The 16,527-nt window shown below is 43.6% G+C and overlaps 7 protein-coding genes across 7 annotated transcripts; 2 read left to right on the forward strand and 5 right to left on the reverse strand.

Moving 5' to 3' along the window:
* Positions 1-27: 27 nt before the first annotated feature.
* Positions 28-1,559, forward strand: V865_008006 (uncharacterized protein; the record flags this gene model as incomplete). Its single annotated transcript, XM_066231747.1, has 3 exons — positions 28-124; positions 180-300; positions 374-1,559. 3 exons carry the CDS (start codon positions 28-30, stop codon positions 1,557-1,559), a joined length of 1,404 nt encoding a protein of 467 aa, XP_066087844.1.
* Positions 1,560-1,924: 365 nt separating this feature from the next.
* On the reverse strand, positions 1,925-2,739 carry V865_008007 (uncharacterized protein; the record flags this gene model as incomplete). Its single annotated transcript, XM_066231748.1, has 3 exons — positions 1,925-1,974; positions 2,074-2,233; positions 2,290-2,739. 3 exons carry the CDS (start codon positions 2,737-2,739, stop codon positions 1,925-1,927), a joined length of 660 nt encoding a protein of 219 aa, XP_066087845.1.
* Positions 2,740-3,065: 326 nt separating this feature from the next.
* Positions 3,066-5,929, forward strand: V865_008008 (uncharacterized protein; the record flags this gene model as incomplete). The annotated part of the gene is made up of 3 exons (XM_066231749.1): positions 3,066-5,030; positions 5,125-5,789; positions 5,863-5,929. The coding sequence occupies 3 exons, from the start codon at positions 3,066-3,068 to the stop codon at positions 5,927-5,929; spliced, it is 2,697 nt and encodes an 898-aa protein (XP_066087846.1).
* Positions 5,930-6,413: 484 nt separating this feature from the next.
* V865_008009 (uncharacterized protein) lies at positions 6,414-8,723 on the reverse strand (the record flags this gene model as incomplete). The annotated part of the gene is made up of 3 exons (XM_066231750.1): positions 6,414-6,831; positions 6,926-8,213; positions 8,297-8,723. The coding sequence occupies 3 exons, from the start codon at positions 8,721-8,723 to the stop codon at positions 6,414-6,416; spliced, it is 2,133 nt and encodes a 710-aa protein (XP_066087847.1).
* Positions 8,724-9,409: 686 nt separating this feature from the next.
* Positions 9,410-12,153, reverse strand: V865_008010 (uncharacterized protein; the record flags this gene model as incomplete). Its single annotated transcript, XM_066231751.1, has 9 exons — positions 9,410-9,596; positions 9,662-9,778; positions 9,843-9,894; positions 9,957-10,197; positions 10,265-10,636; positions 10,688-11,142; positions 11,210-11,357; positions 11,420-11,821; positions 11,884-12,153. The coding sequence occupies 9 exons, from the start codon at positions 12,151-12,153 to the stop codon at positions 9,410-9,412; spliced, it is 2,244 nt and encodes a 747-aa protein (XP_066087848.1).
* Positions 12,154-13,841: 1,688 nt separating this feature from the next.
* V865_008011 (40S ribosomal protein S1) lies at positions 13,842-15,052 on the reverse strand (the record flags this gene model as incomplete). The annotated part of the gene is made up of 5 exons (XM_066231752.1): positions 13,842-14,015; positions 14,095-14,424; positions 14,501-14,613; positions 14,697-14,777; positions 14,971-15,052. The coding sequence occupies 5 exons, from the start codon at positions 15,050-15,052 to the stop codon at positions 13,842-13,844; spliced, it is 780 nt and encodes a 259-aa protein (XP_066087849.1).
* A 718-nt stretch (positions 15,053-15,770) lies between these two features.
* V865_008012 (uncharacterized protein) lies at positions 15,771-16,265 on the reverse strand (the record flags this gene model as incomplete). The annotated part of the gene is made up of 1 exon (XM_066231753.1): positions 15,771-16,265. One exon carries the CDS (start codon positions 16,263-16,265, stop codon positions 15,771-15,773), a length of 495 nt encoding a protein of 164 aa, XP_066087850.1.
* Positions 16,266-16,527: the final 262 nt, after the last annotated feature.

A 16,527-nucleotide genomic window follows, 5' to 3' on the forward strand; every position in this document is an offset into this window, starting at 1 on the left:
TAACATCTAAGTCATCCATATCGCGCCATGTCCTCAGCCAAGCATAAATTCTGTTGCGGTTTCTGGAACTGTACGAGGGGATTCGACAGATGGTCAAGACTCGAAAAACATTTCAGAGATCATAGTGAGCTATCCGTGTTTACCATATTTGTGATCAGCTCACTTAATTGACGATATAGTAAACAACGACGTTCGATATAGACCTCCTCAACGATCCTCTGCCTCTACTTCTACGATGCCTCCCTCTAGACGAAGGAGAAACAAGACTATCCCGAGACGAAGAAGTAAGAAGAACCGCACGTAAGTATCATTTGCCTCTCGTCTACCAGGCTCAATGATGACTAAGCTGACGTGATATCTCTCTGTCTCTCAGCTCGAACGATCGAGATCATATCCCTGCTATCACTTCAGCGCGCAACATCAACCCGATGACAATCGACATTCGTACGCCGTCACTTTCACCTGATACGCCATCCGAAGCCGAAAGCGAAATGGAAGTGGATATCGTCGAACCAGTTCAAGAGGCTCAAACACCACCCACGACTACACCGAGTAAGAAAGGTCCAAGATGGGCTGTCGCTCCACCTTCGCCTACCCCACCGCGTCTCGTAGAAGAAGAGGAAGAAGAAGTTGTCAGTGAACCTGAAAATACTGACGTGGCTCAGGGTGGTACCATAATGGAGGATGAGATAAATCATTCGGAAAATGGAGATATCGATCAAGCCGAAGAGACCATAAGCAGTCCCATCACAACTCCACTGACACCCCATCGACTCCCTCAACCTCGACCTCAAGATGAGGATGAAGTTATCGAATCTCCCATTGCTCGACTTGGCACAGCTACACCTCGAGCCCATCGATCTCATTCCCAGGACTCTGCCATCATTATCACTCCTCGACCTCGATACAGGAACAAGAACAAGGATAGTGCCAGCAGAACTGCCGACAAAATCGAAGCTGACGAGACACTTGTCATACTTACACCTAATTCACTCGATCCATTCATCAGAGATGCGATGAGTTCCATTGGACTCCGAAGAGGAAGGAGTGAAACTCCTTGTCCTATGCCTACTGCGGAAAACCCGGTACGTATTCAAGGCTACGACTTGGCTTTATCCGGAGGATCAGTCCCAACTCCTCAGGCTCTTCCAAAGACCACCAACTTGCCTGTCAGCGACTCTGTCAACAACCACGCTTTTAACGGTAATGTTCATTCATCAACGCCGAATCACACTCTGACACCATCTTCACCACGCCGATCGACCGTTCCCAACAGTCCAAACGTCATCGTCTCGACTGAATTATTCATCGAAAAGTTAAAGCAAATATCCAACGGACCATCAGACAATCAACTCCTCACGCAATTGCGCTTCTCAAGCCAATCTTCTAGTGACACGATGGTCAATGGCTCGCCTTTTGCCGATGTGAGATCGACAGTAAAGAGAGTGGTCCATCTCTTTGAAGATATCAAGGAAAACGAGAGAAAGAATAGAGCAAAGATGGCTGAATTGGGTATTTTGATTGATACTTTAGGAAAATTACATGGTGTTGATCTGTAGTGAGATGTGGTATAAGTTGGGTTCAGTAGACATTGAACCAAGAGAAAGGATCAGATTGATAGTACTTGCCGGAAGCCTTTTCTTTATTATATACTATGATATCGGGAGTATTCAGTGATTGTAATATATATTTCATATGATATGCAACATCTTGCTTACTGGCAAATATGCTCTTGCCGTATGCTGGCATCACTTAGGATGATGAGCAAATCATGTCAATATTTTGAGGACTATATGGTACTATACGACTGCTCATGTGAACTCGTCCTGTGCAATTGATACATGCTGTATTACTATATGATCCGTTTGACTTTGAAGATACACACCATCTTGCGCTCATCCGCTGAACGCCTGATTAAATCGATCTATCCCAATCTCAACCCCAACACTAACCCAGCGAGGAAAGAAGCTCGTTCTATTGACAGGCGCAAGTATCAGCCTATAATTCATTGTACGCTTATGTACATCCACGTATATACAACCAGCTGATATGGTGAACTATCTGAAGACTCACGTTGGAAATTTGAAGTTAAGAAATCGACAATCCTGCTATAGACACCCCCGACCGTCGGACCTTTATATCCACCTGTAGAAGTCTTTGATCCAAATGCTGAATCGTATCGTCCACCAAGTTTGGCCCAGTCAACATGTATATACGATTTACTCGATAAATACTAATATATCTCGTTGTTAGCTTGATTCCATGGTAAGAAGAGGAGAGACGGCTTACTTGGAGTAAAATGAATACACCACCTAACAAGAATGCAATTGCCCTTGCACCTTTCTTGATGAACACTCCCGAACAGATCCCACATACCGCCCCGAATGATAGCTCATACACGCTAAGGATACTTCCAGGTTGAGGATCATCGGGTAAAGGTGTCGTCCCTCCTGATGAAGGAGGCGTCAACACAGACTCGCATCGGACTTGTCGATTCGGTAATGTTAGAGATAAAGAGGTGAAGGCTACTGCTGCTCCGATACCCAGCGATAAAGGTGAGATCCGCTTGGGCGCCGGATGGGATTTAGCTAAGGAGATGACACGAGGTTGGTTTTGCTGGAATCGACGAAATGCAGGTGGGGGATGGAATGAGCGGAGATTCGATCGTAAGGTTGAAGTGGCCGTTGGAGATGGTCTGGCGTGAAGGAGGGACGGGAGGAAGGAGGTCGTGAATGACATTTTGGGTGATGCGACAGGCAAGATGATCTGATCCTCAGTCAATACAAGGAATAATCGAAGAGATCGACCAAACCAGTCGAATCGCTCGAGGTAAACAGGTCAGGTCGAGGTTACTTACTCCCCTACAGCTGTACAAACTGCGTCATCGATCAAGTCTGTAATTCGGACATCACCGCTTTACGGAGATCAAACCATATGTCCGCGACCAATATTGACAAAAAGTTCAAAAGTGGACCAGGTCCATTCGAATGAAAATGGTTTACTAAGCAGATTTCAGTTGAATAACACCATCACAATCAATCACAGAACAGCTGCAGACCATCAGAATGAGCTCCGTAGAATGGTCGATACTCCGAGGCGAAGGCCCCTCGTCCGAAGCTGGTCCATCGAGAATTCAAGAGCTTGCTAGTCAGCTAGTTGAAGCTGATTTCAAGGCTATTCTCTCAAGCTCAGAAGCCAGATCGATACTTTCCGAACAGACATTACTGGAAGGCTTGAACATCTCCTCATCTTCGACATCACAGACAGAAGATTCTCCCCTCATTCGCTTGATTGTATTCATCGCATTACTTCATTCGTTCGTACAAGCCAATTGGACCGGTCCTAATCTCATTTTCACCCCTCTCGATATTCTACCTTCAACCACCTCCACCAACGAAGATCTCAATGCTGCTGCATTACCATTATTGACATTACAGGGTGAACCAGCTTATCATCTATCTTCCCAACCTATCTTATTCTTACTCGCTCGTCGACTGTTACTCTCACTATCATCATCATCATCCTTACCAACCCTACCTCTTTGGTTACTTCGACTTCACCTCGTTCATCTTTCTTTACTGGACGAACCTGTCCCTCTTCCCGAATCGGATCTCTTAGCAGTCCAATCTCTCCTGGAAGATCCAGCGGTATCATCAGACCAAGATCTAAAAGCTACTATCGAATTGGAAATTGGGTTATACCACCATGCGTTAGGTCAAGACAAACAGGCCAATCAGTCTTTCCTATCTGCAGCAAAAGCCAGTGGACTAGAGTTTGAACTGAGTGGTGCGTTGGGAAAGAGAACGAAATATCAAGTGAATGCTTTGAGTCAACTTGTACTCCTGGCCGAATCGAGGAAAAGAGAGGTTGATGAAGAGAGTAAGGTAGATGGGGAAAGTAAGAAAGAAGATGAAGGGAAGAAGGAAAAAGATACGAATTTGCCTGAAAGTATAGCGTTGAATGATGATACTTTGTTAGAAGAAACCGAATTTACCAAAATCACCTCTTCCTCTTCTTCTTCCGGAACCACATCGAAACTATCACATCTTGATCCGTCAAACCAACCTGCCCTGCACCCATTAGATCAAGCATTATTACTTTCCCTATGTCTATCCCAACATAACAATTCACCTTCATCCGGATTAACCGCCAATCAAATGATGCCTTTCCTCGCTCGAGTCATCTCCCATCCTAGAAATTGGTCTATACACACCACTGGTTTACTCCTTAGATCAAGATTGGAAGCTAGTCGATCGAGAACCGTCGAGAGATCTACCTTACAATTACTAGCTTTGATCGAACAGATGCCTACTTCCGATTCGTCAACTAAAGAAAGATTGAGGTATTTCCATCAATTGCCTCTACCATCCAAATGGGAGATGGAGAGAGAGTTAGCAAAGAGGTATCTGACCATTGGTGTAGTGAGAAGTGCTTTGGAGATATTTGATAAATTGGAGATGTTTGAGGATTCCGTCTCGTGTCTTCAGAGATTAGATAAAGAGGAAGAAGCTATTAAATTAGTTCAAGATCTGTTAAAAGGAACGAAAGTAGAATCGGACGTGGTGACTTCATTGAAAAAAGAGAATTTATCGGAAAAGAGGAAAAATAATTTCACAAAAGAAAGAAAAGCGAAATTATATTGCTTGTTGGGTGATTTGGCTCTAAGTTCAGAAGAATCAATCAAAGATCCTACAAAGGCTAAACAGGTTGCTATTGAATATTACGAAAAAGCATGGCAAGTCTCTGAAAATACTTCATCGAGATCTATGAGATCCCTTGGAACGATTTACGTAGGATCAAACGATTATGAAAAAGCCATTGAATGTTTCAAGGATTCATTACAGATTAATCCACTTTATGCCAGAGCGTGGTTCACTTTAGGTGTATGTTATGTGAAACTTGAACGATGGACCGAAGCGAAAGATGCGTTTAGAAGACAAGTGGGAGTGGAGGAGGACGATGCGGAGGGTTGGAATAATTTGGCGGCTGTTTATTTGAGATTGGGCGAGGAAGGATTAAAAGACGGTGAGGTGAGTGAAACAAACAATAACTGACAACTGCATATTAATTGAATTGGACGTCGCTTGAACAACTTGGTGCAATACTGATTCTCATGACTGTTAGAACCCCCCACCCGTCTCATACGAGAACAAACACCTAGCCTGGCGAGCTCTTCGTCAAGGACTTCGATTCGCCTATGCCAACTGGCGAATGTGGCAGAACTACATGATAGTTTCTATCGACGTTGGTGAACTATCCGAAGCTGCCAGAGCGATGACTCGAGTCGTCGAAGAATTATCAAACAAAGATCCAGTGTTAGCTGTAGATCCAGATGTGTTAGACAAACTTGTCGATTCAGTTACAAGAGATGATTATTCTTTGTTAAAAGAAGGTAATGTAGTACCTAAAACTTCAAATGAGGGATTCGGTCTATTACCTATTGTAGAAAGGTTATTCGACGTCACGATCTTACCTAGAATATCGGATTCACCAAGGATATGGAAAACTCACGCAAGGTTGGAAAGATGGAAAGAAAATTGGCAAAGCGCTTTGGAAGATTATCTCAAGGCATATAGATGTTCGATCGTCTCTGATGAGAGTGTAGAAAGGGATTTGGAAAAATGGAAAGAAGCGATAAACGAGATTGAAATTCTAGTAGCTACCATGTCACAATTAGGTCCAAAAGCGAAGAATCAACAGGAAGAAGCAGGGGAAACGAAAAAGAAGGGTGATTGGAAATTCCAGGCGAGGGGGATCGTAAGAACTTTTATGGGTAGGACGAGAGATGCGTGAGTGATTTTAGTAGCAATGTCGAATTAAGGCTGCGTGGATGGCTGATAAAGTGCATTTATGGACTTACAGGTTCGAAGATCAACCTGATTGGCAGAGATTACAGGATTTACTAGATGATTTGAAAAGATCAGATTAGGTACCACGAAGCTGGTCGTAGCACCTTGCATATGCAAACATACCATCGCAATGCTCTTTGCAGCATCAACCCAAAACAGGGCCACTCTCGTCTTGACGGTCTGATAATGTAAATAATGCATATGATATATATATTCCACGGATCTATAGTTAAAAATATTGCACAAAGAGGTAGAAGATGATAAATATCCAAAAAAGGAGAAAGCGTGTCGTGTCGATCAAATTTGTTGTTTTCTTGATTATCTATAAGGGATCGTTGTTGATTTTGGAGATCAAAGTATTATCCATAATCTTAGATCCTAAGATCCTACTAAGATTCTGAGTAGATAGATAATCTTGTCAAAAGTCAATCCAAATCATCGATTTCGATAAGACTCCACTCATATTCTAAAACCCATCGTCCATCGTCTATCCCAAGACTCCTATCTAATCTTCCAATTCTATAAATTTTCTACTCCAAACCGAATGTCCATTCTTTGTGAGATCTAAGCCGTACATGTCAATTTGGCATTTTCAACCAGAGCCAACCCCGCACCCAAGGCCCAACCCAACTCTACTCCCTTCAACTTCTTCTCCACCATCAACTGTCTTTCAGGCGAAAGCTCGTATCCTAAACCAAGAAGGGCATTCATGAACGTCAGATCGAGGCAGTATTCAGGTCGATCTTCCAATTCTGCCATTGCGGTGGGGTTGTTACCGAATCGTTTTTTCCATGTCTCTGGACCCGCACAGACGTCTTTGGCCAAGGTGGTCAGATCGGATATAGTCAATAGAGAGTTGGAAAGTAAAGGTTTGATTCGATCGGTAAAGTACGAAAGGGCCAGGAGTTGACCTCGGGGGAAAGTATCGAGTAAAGAGGGTTGGTAGACACCGTTGAATGAACATGGCTTGACTTCGCAGATACTGAAGTCGAAATAATAAGATAATCAGCACGAGAGCCGGACCGAGAACAGCGATTGTACCAAGCAACGTCTAGATTGTAAAATACTGTACTCACGCATCTTTGGCCATAACCAATTCAACAACCCTATTACAAGCTTCGAATCCACCGTTGGCCCCGTGCATAGTAACATTAACAGGTTGTCTTCCCGGAGGGTCCAATTCGACTCTTCTGCTCATCCCCTTCGACAAACAAGGATTGGGTACCTGCGTTCCTTCATCAAGTTCATCCCAATGTACTTGACCCTGTCCGAAAGACCAAGTGAACGCGACAAGGTTATGTACCGACCTCCTCGCTCTCATGAGTCCATAACCAAGATAAGAATGTTGATAGAGTGTGAAATCTTTTCCACCAAAGGTAAGTTGGTATTTATGTTCACCTTCTACTAAAGCTTGATTTGTATCTGCTGGGAATTTCGGTTCGAATACAATTTGTGTGGATGCTCCTCCCAGGTCCATCACCGCGAGAGTGTCTTCATCTGGACTAACGCCTTCACCAATTTTACCTAAGAGGTAATTGGCCGTAATCCACGCGTAGACACCTTCATCTTTCCCATCCATAATTTCAACCGATTTCTCACCGTTGACTACAAATTCGAAATTGGTTTCTAACCTATTTCTAACTTCGTCCAATATCGCGTTAGATTCCTGAGTACCTAACAATCTCAAACCCGCCGTAGCTTTTACCTCGACAGGAGAACATTTCCATAATTCCTTAGGAACCACTCGATGAGCTTCTTCCAGTAATGGATCCAACGACGCAGCGGCAGCAGTGGGATCTCTAGCATAGGCTGATAATCCAGGATTAAGCATTTTGAAAGTTTCATATTCAAGTTGAGGAGAGGGTCCACAATTGTTGAACTTATATACGTGTATTCTGGATCCAGTCGAACCAGCATCGATAGTCAGAGCGTATTGGACCAAAGGTTTTTCATCTGAATGAGGCTTGGTACAAGCCGTAGTACCAGATGGATTTGGATCATCCTCGAAAGATGCTGGGAAACCAGTCGATTCATTATCAGCATCGGAATCAGTGATCTCCGTGAAATCTTCTGAAGCGTGCGAAGCACCCTGAGCCTCGGACGTGTTAGGATCATGAGGTGATGAAGAAGGGTTATCGATTGCTTCAGCGACATCTTCATCCAATTCATCATCTGATGCAGGTGGTTTAGTGTGACCGATAGGTAAAGCGTGGAAAGTGGGTTCTTCAACATCATCGTCGTCGTTATCTTGATGTTCAGATTGAGGTTTGGCAATATCGGAATCGAGGGGACGGAAAGGTGGTGAAGAGTAATCTACACCATCTCCTGAGACTATATCATCATCGAGTGCAGGTGTGTAGGTATCTACATTGCCAAATGGAATAATTAGCTGATGTGAGATGATAATCAAAAAGGAACAAAGGAAATTAAGATCCGTTAAGACTCACTCTCATCATCCCATACTATACTTTTATCCCTTGATCCAAATTGGCTATAACCCAATGCAAGAAGTACCAACACAGCCGTACCGACCAGTGCGTACCTCTTCCAAGAGGCCATACTCCCTCCTGCTCGTTTCCTATGAGCTGCCGAGCCATTGGAAGAAGAAGTAGGGAGAGGTGTATACTTGCGCGAGGAGAACATCCTGGGCGCTGTTGATATCTTGGGTGATGCGGGCGTTTTGAATGATGTACTTTCTGCTGGTTGATCTAATGATGAGTGATTATGTGGATGTCGTTGACGAAGAGTAGCTTGAGACAAAGAATCTGAAGAAGGGGTGGCGATGATTGAGTTTGACGAGTCGGTAGAGGTAGTCGAAAGAGTGTCGTCTATATCGATATCGTTTGCCAGTGATCCACGTGTGGTTGATACCATGCACACGATAGTATAATGAAGTTGATTGAAAAGGAGATGAATTTATCTGGTCAACAGATAAAATGAGGTTGCTGTGAAGTGACTTATGAGAAAAATGAAAATGTCGAAAGCCAAAGACGTGTCTGTATCTGCGTTGTTGCGCGTTGATGGGGAATGGGACCGAATAACGTTCAGGATAAAAAGATATACCTACTGATAAAGGAACAGGAGTCCAACTCTACTCCTACCAGTACTTCACTTCTACACAGTTGTGCTAGAGTAGTATTCGAAATCTGTGCAGGTGTTCACTTGACTGATAATAGCTTATCTGAGACAAAAGATGTTCATGCATTGCATTTGCATGTTAGAGAAAACCACCAACGCCAAAAGTTACGTGAAGATAGTCTGAACAGGTCACAGTGGATTTTACCCTGAGTATGCTAAAGGTTAAATTCAATCATTCAATTTCCGGTATTGGAAACTGGCACTTGGAGATGAATGCAGAAACAACATTCCATTTCTATCGTATACATGATCTTATACGATTATTGCTTGAGAAAGGAAAAAAACCGAGAAATGAGATTGAAATGGACTAACCTGAATATATATATATATGGAAATCAAGAAGGAAAGGAAAAGAAAGAGAACATGATCAATTCCAAAATGACCCACATGCCTCAAATATCTTGAACATGACTACAAGTACATTACTCATAAGAAGTCGGGACATCAGTCAATTCTTCACCTAAATAACCATCGTCTTCTATTGGGTAATCTGCATCTCCCAGTAATTCCTCGTTGGCAGGTTTGACATCGTTAGTGGAAGGGATGGGTTCTTTGGGAGTTTGGTTGGAATCGACTCGGTGATTGTTGGGTCTACCACCTGGCGTTTGACTGTATCATTCACATTAGCATAAAGAAACAAGTGACGACGACTAAGTAAGTCTAATCGAACTCACTGAGACGCTCTAGGAGGGTTGGCACATCTATCTTTACCATAAGAGATACGCAAAGTAGCATATTCAGGTTTGAGCTTGATACCTTCAATGGCTTTTTGCGCACTTTGGATGGAAGTGCTAAACGTACAAACCGTAGTTAGCTATGTTCTCATAACCTGATTTGCGAGCTAATTTTACTCACAAGTTGACAAACCCAGCACCTTTCTCTTGCAAGAAGTTGATCATATCGATTTCTGCAGAATACAAATATTAATCAAGGGTCCGTACTGCTCACTTGCGAATAAACCTGACTCACCACCAAACTCTCCAAAGTCCTGGCGTAATTTCTCTTCGCTGAACAAGGTGAAATCGGCAATCTGACCGATATATACATTCCTACTTGCTCCAGATTGAATAGCTTGGAGTAAAGAGGCAGGTAGAGGTCCAGATGCTTTACCCCATCCTACTTTCAATCGTCGAGAATTGATTAAGAGTCCGACCGAATGAGCATGTTGGAAGAATTGCATGGCAGCTGCTGGATCGACGAATGTTATGAACTGGCCACCGCATACGATAATCAGCTATACGAGCAATCATTATAAAATGGGGGAAAAATTAGCTCACAGCGATATGTTTCTCGGTGAGATATCTAATCTGTTGCAACATTCCTCCTCGGATGTTATTACATAGCTCTTCGACCGTCGTATCAGGGTGGATATTACCGAGATAGACAGTTCGATTACCAACCTGATTAGCGCCATTGCTATCCATGAAGCCGGAATTGCCCGCAGAGGGGAATCCATTACCGAAGAGAGGGGAACCGAAACCTGCTGAAGCGGGTGTACCAAATCCACCAAATCCAGCTGTCATGGGAGAGAAAGAGGAGAATGGTGTTCCGGGCATTTGAGCATGTTGAGAAGCGACGGCGGTCATAGCTTGAGTTTGAGCTTGTCGAACGGCATCTTGTTGAGCTTTTGGCACGTATGCACATCGATCCTGTATGACGATGTTAGCTGATGCTCGAACAACTGAGAAGAGGAAGCTAACCTTTCCATAATTGACTCGTTTGCCTTCCCATCCGGGTTCTCCAGGCAATTGGTTAACGACCTTGATAGCAGTCCCGATACTCAGGAAATGGATGAAGCCGATATTCTTATCTCTGACAATCTTCACTTGGTCGATGGGACCGAATCTGCTGAGTTCATTCCTTAATTGTTGTTCGTTCATTTCCGGATCGAGATTGCCAACAAAGACATTTCTTGTAGCTTGACTGTTGGCCACAGCAGCTTGGACGTTGGGATGAACGACGGAAGGTTTACCCCATCCGATTTTCAATTCTTGTCCGTGAAGAGCCAGCTTCTTCACCGAAGCGTCGGCGTGGAAAGCCGCAGCGGTTGAACCGTCGAGGAAAGAGATGAAAACACATGATTTTTCAGGTAATAATCGGACGGTCTCGATCGGTCCGAATCGAACCAGGTTGAGCAGTTCGTCAACGGAAGCCTCTGAAAGGAACATCAGTTTTGACATTCTCCCCTACAAATATGAATCTAATGCACGGCGTGTACTCACCAGATGGAAGATTGCCGACATAGACAGTTCGACCAGTCGTATTTCCAGCAGCGGCGGCCGCGGCAGCAGCAGCAGCAGGACCGTAATTACCAGTCATGGTGTTAGGGTTCATCGATGGAGAGACGATTGGTGATCCAGCATAATTTTGCTATGTGCGTATGACCGTCAGCTTTGGCGGATTTGATTTCCCAATTTATACCGACAACTGACCATGTTCAAGGGGAATCCACCCATACCAAATCCACCCATACCCATCATACCGTTCAAACCATTCATCATGAACGGGGTACTTTGCAGACCATTTCCGGCGGCCGAACCAGGTTGACCTATACCAGGGGTTTGTTGTGGGGTTTGATTGAGAGGTCCACCAAGGTTAAGCGGGGTACCGGTAAATCCGTTATTTGATCCACCATTGAATCCAGGAGTGAAATGTTTGTTTCCACCAAGATTGGTTGGTCCACCTGGAGTAGCTACTGCAGCGTTGTTTTGGGTGGAAGCATCGTATCTCGCCTTTTTAGGTGGGAAACTATCAAAGTTGGAAGATGAGGAATCTATTTGAGGTTGCATCCCGTTCATAGGATTAACAGGTAAAGTAGATGTGTCAAAGGGACGCTAGAAAAATCCAACATTCATTAGCTTATTGACACGCTCGTGACCAAAGGATCAATACTCACTTTCATAATATCGGGATCTAACCCGTCCAACGACTGAGTCAGCGAGGACGAGAGAAATTGACTGTAAGATGGACTGAAGGATGAATTTGAAAGATTTTGTAGATATGCAGATGGATTACCGATCATAGATGTACGAGGATCGTTCACACCGGGCGTACCGAGTGGATTGTGATGTTGATATTGACCATCATGGGAATTGGGTGGGAATCCAGGTGAACCCAGTCCATTTGGAAGTTGTGATAGTCGAGATGCGATTGAAGTTCCGTCCATCGTTGAGATGACAAGACAGCAGCATCAAACAGACAAGCGACGTTTTGAGAGTTTGAGGGGGAAAATGGAATTTGCGAGTTCGCGTTGTATAAGATGCGAGATATCAAAGCGATTTCGTTTTGCGTTCAGACAGAGACGTAGTGGTCGTTATTGTCGTTATATTGACGTTTTTTTTATCGTGGTTGGTTTGGGAATATAGAAGGTATAGAAAGCGTGAATGCAATGCAAATGCAAGAAGAGCAGTTTGTTGTCGCCAAAGAAGGTTCGAAGTGACAGAGGAAGTGGGTAAGAGAGGCGAATGTGAAGTAAATTGTATGAATGTTATACCAGACAGACAAGAATATAAGCGAAACAACCCAACAAATCCGATTTCCTCAGCACAGTAAAGAAGAGAAGAGTTGACGATTGTCAAACGAGATTTTCAAAGCGAGGAAATGAACTTTTGGAGGAAGTCAAGGAAGAGATGAATGTGATAGGAGCGTGAGAAAGGTTTGATTTGGGTTGATTAAAAAGTGGGAAGTCAAAGTGAACGGAACTGAATTGATACGCACGTAAATATGGTGATTAGGTTACTTTTCTTGTTAAGTCAAACTAAAGTAAATTCAACTCTTTGATTCCTAAGTGTTCTAGAAAGCTAAAAGACAACGAAGGAAGATCACCAGGATGAATGGGTAAAGATAATCTGGGTGACGGTTGTTATGCTTCAGGATGAAAATCGAAGTGACTTTGAAAGATGGATGGAATGGGTTGAGCGAGGGTATAAAAGCTGTAAGTAAAGATCGATTCTATAGGTGCATATATACGTATATGAGTGATAGCTGTGTCAGCGTTTGACTGTATGGGTGGAGGAAGAGAGAGATTTGAATAGGCGACTCACATATTTGGGAACGATAGGGTATCACCAGAGTTTAATTTTCCAGTAGATGGGTAGTACGTTGATGTATATGTGAGACAGGAGTGGCAGAAAGGATAGAGAGTGTACCATGTTACATGTCAGCATGAGATGGAATCACGAGTCTTTTGTCCACCACCGATCTCATCAACTGATGTCGAAGGGGAAGGGAAGGTGACGCGACCTTGACAGATTTTGGGAGATGTGAGCTGCACTTACCTCAACTTAGAGGAATGGCTATAAACGAAATGAAGCGAAAGTATCCGAAGGGCGAAATGTCGGGAGAGGAGAAAGGGGAAATCAGATAGGTATCGAGAAGTAGGAATAGGAATGAGGTTGGGTTGATGAGCAAGGGAGGAAGAGTTTGAGGATTGAGCTGGGGACTGACATTGATGGGCGGTGAGCAGACGGACAGTCAGATGTATCGGATCAAGTACACGCTTGAGACTGATAACGAACCACATCCACGCGTCACTCTGCCTGATAATCATCAATCCCCCATCAAATTTGCTACTGGGTTCAGCATGCGGTGTGAATAAGCTTTTCCATTCCAACCACACGATCAGTCTGTTCAAATGCAAAGATGAGCGAAGGAGAAGTGACTGGACCATGTAATGCAAGTGATGGCGTGCCATTCAGTGTTGCTGTCAATGAAGATACCGATGCTACTGAGACGATCACGAAGAACAGAGGTAATCTTATCTCCAATGCAACGTCGAACAATCATTTCTGCCATAGGTATACATGCAATCTACCTCATCCCAATAATAGTCATAACAATAGAAAATCCAATCGTTTATACGGACTCGAGTACTTCGGGTTCGACGAATTCTCCTGATTTGACTACTTTGGCACCGGTGTTGACGTCGGTGGCCTCACCGTGTTGTTCGAGAAGTTTGGAAGCATCAATCTTGGGAGCCTTGATGATCTTGCATTTTCTCACGTAGACGTTGTGAAGAGGGTAGATTCCCTGTGATCATAATCGCAAATCAGGTCAGCCTCCTCTCTGTAACTACATCACTAAGATTAGAGTAGAGACGTCAACTCACCTTGGCGGCTTTTTCAATTTCTCGACCAATTGATTCAGGAACGAATTTTTGAACCAATTCCTTCAAGTCTGAACCTTCAGCTTCCCTCTTCATGATCTCAACCATCTTAGCTCTGATCTCTCTAACTTGAGAAGATTGGGCGTAGGTGGTCTTCTTAACTTGGTTGAATTGTCTCTTGGTGAATCCAATGGCAAACAATCTCAACAAGTATCCATCGGTGGTCTTGACATCAACGTGAGCTTCGATCAATGATTGCCATTTTCGTACGACGGATCGGATCTTGTCGGTGGTGAAGTCCATACCGGCGAAAGAGGTAAGACAGTTCTTTCCCTACAAGACACATTTTCACCCCGATGTCAACTATCATCCAAAGGCTATGAGAAGTTTGTGGGGTGATTGCACTCACGGAAACATCCTCAACCTTCAACTTGATCTTTCTGAAACCTTGCTCTTGGTCGTTGTTAAGATCGGCAAGAGAAAGTTCGACAACTCGTCCTTTGAGGGAGTCGTTGGCGTTTTCTACGAGAGTGAAAAGAGGAGACGACATCATCAGTCAACCGATTTCTGATCCATACTCTCATTCCCTCCATATGACTACTCACTAAGACCTTGTGTTCGGTTTACAAGAGTTTTACCGGCATTTCGGTTCTCGAAGAATGAAGGGGCCTTGATGTCGTACCATTCTGTATATATAATCATCCCATCCAGTAAATCCAATCCAATGTGAAAATTTGTTATGACAAGAAGTGATTGTTGGTATAGTCGAAGTGGGAAGGGTTATCGTAGGTATAGCAAAGATGGAAACAGATGATCAGCTACCATTCTTCTTCATCTTCCCATCTCATACGACCCCATTCAAGTTGAACATCAACGTACCCTTTCGGGAGAAGGGGTCGACAACCTTCTTCTTAATACCCTTTTTTCCTTTGGACAACCTCTTGTTTTTTCCTACAGCCATCTGTAAAGTGTTGTTCGTATGTCAGCGTTGGGATGTATGATGATGTATGTGGTATAAGATCGATACTCACTTTTGATGTTGATGGTTGAAAAGGAGAGAAGGAGTAACGATACGTTTGAAGAGAAATGTTTGAAAAGGGAGTGAGTGAGTGAGTGAGAGTGAGTGGTGGTACTGACGGTCCACCATGCACCACTGGCAGAGTATGGTAGACTCCCAAGGGATAATTCGATGGGCCACGCGGAAACTGGCGAATTCGGTGATAACACACAAAGTCTGGTCAGTGGCGATCCCACAAGGGTGATTTCCGAGACGCGGCTCCTCTTAAGTCCGATGAGGCTGAGGGAATTATCGCCGATGATCTCGACGTTGCAGTTTGCCGCGTCCTCATTTCTTCGTCTTCGAACTATTGAAATATGCGAGTACAGCATACTCGTATCATCCGCATGGACTAGCATGATCTTGCTTGATGCGACACGACCTTGGGTGAAGTATGGTATAAAACAAGATGGTGTGCATATGAGCCTAATATACTACAGATTTTGGTATAGATATGCTCTCTTGACCAGATTAACCGATGATAGGATATCAAGAAACCAATTGAAGGTCATATAATAATATCGATACCTTCTCGGTATACTCATAATCAAGATCGTGAGCCAATACATATCCACAATACTACTGACTCTTATCTTATGGCTTTCTTCTACTCTACGGACCGCTAGTATCCCCCCCTCAAGTCTCCTGATGTATTCTCATTCCCCCTCGCCCGCCTTTCTCTCTCCCTCTCCCTTCTTTCATCCAGTTGATCCTCCCACGACTTGATATCATCATCAACATTGTCGGCCGAATAGAACAAGTAAGAATCGAAGTATGTCTTATTGGTTCTCATACGTAAAGTCCATTTCACTCCACTCATCATTCTGATCGTCTCATCTCCCCCCATAAGATCGACTCTTGATCTACCTTCTTGAACGAACGATGATCTGAGAGCGACTATACCAGAGAGGTTCAGTACTTTGGGTATATTGTCGTATGCTTCTTTCGCCATTTCAGGTAAGATCGTATCGAATTTGAAGTCGATCGAACGCCTTTCAAAGGTTCTTCTCCTGTTGGAAAGATCGTTTTGAATGAATTGCTGAACATCAGGTACCATAATCGTTTGAGAGTGAGGGTGAGGGTGAGGGACGTTAGAATCAGGTGGATTGGCTGACATTGTTTTTGAAGAGATTGTTTTGAGGGAATGAGGAACACGAATGTTAATAAATCGATGTAAATAAATAGAATGTGATTGAGCTTCTCTTGTCGAAAGCTGACGTTATCTCGTATGATTATTTCGGTGATGAAGATCCGTTAGGACGTGTTGAGGTTATGTAAAGTGATAAGCTGAAATTGGGTATCGGTTTAGATAACTATGTGATTGGTACAGTACTGAAAGGTGTAGATATATCCAAAGATAAGTCAAGATTGATACTGTG

This window comes from Kwoniella europaea, chromosome 3 (genome assembly GCF_036810445.1).
Source record: "Kwoniella europaea PYCC6329 chromosome 3, complete sequence".
Taxonomy (NCBI): domain Eukaryota; kingdom Fungi; phylum Basidiomycota; class Tremellomycetes; order Tremellales; family Cryptococcaceae; genus Kwoniella; species Kwoniella europaea.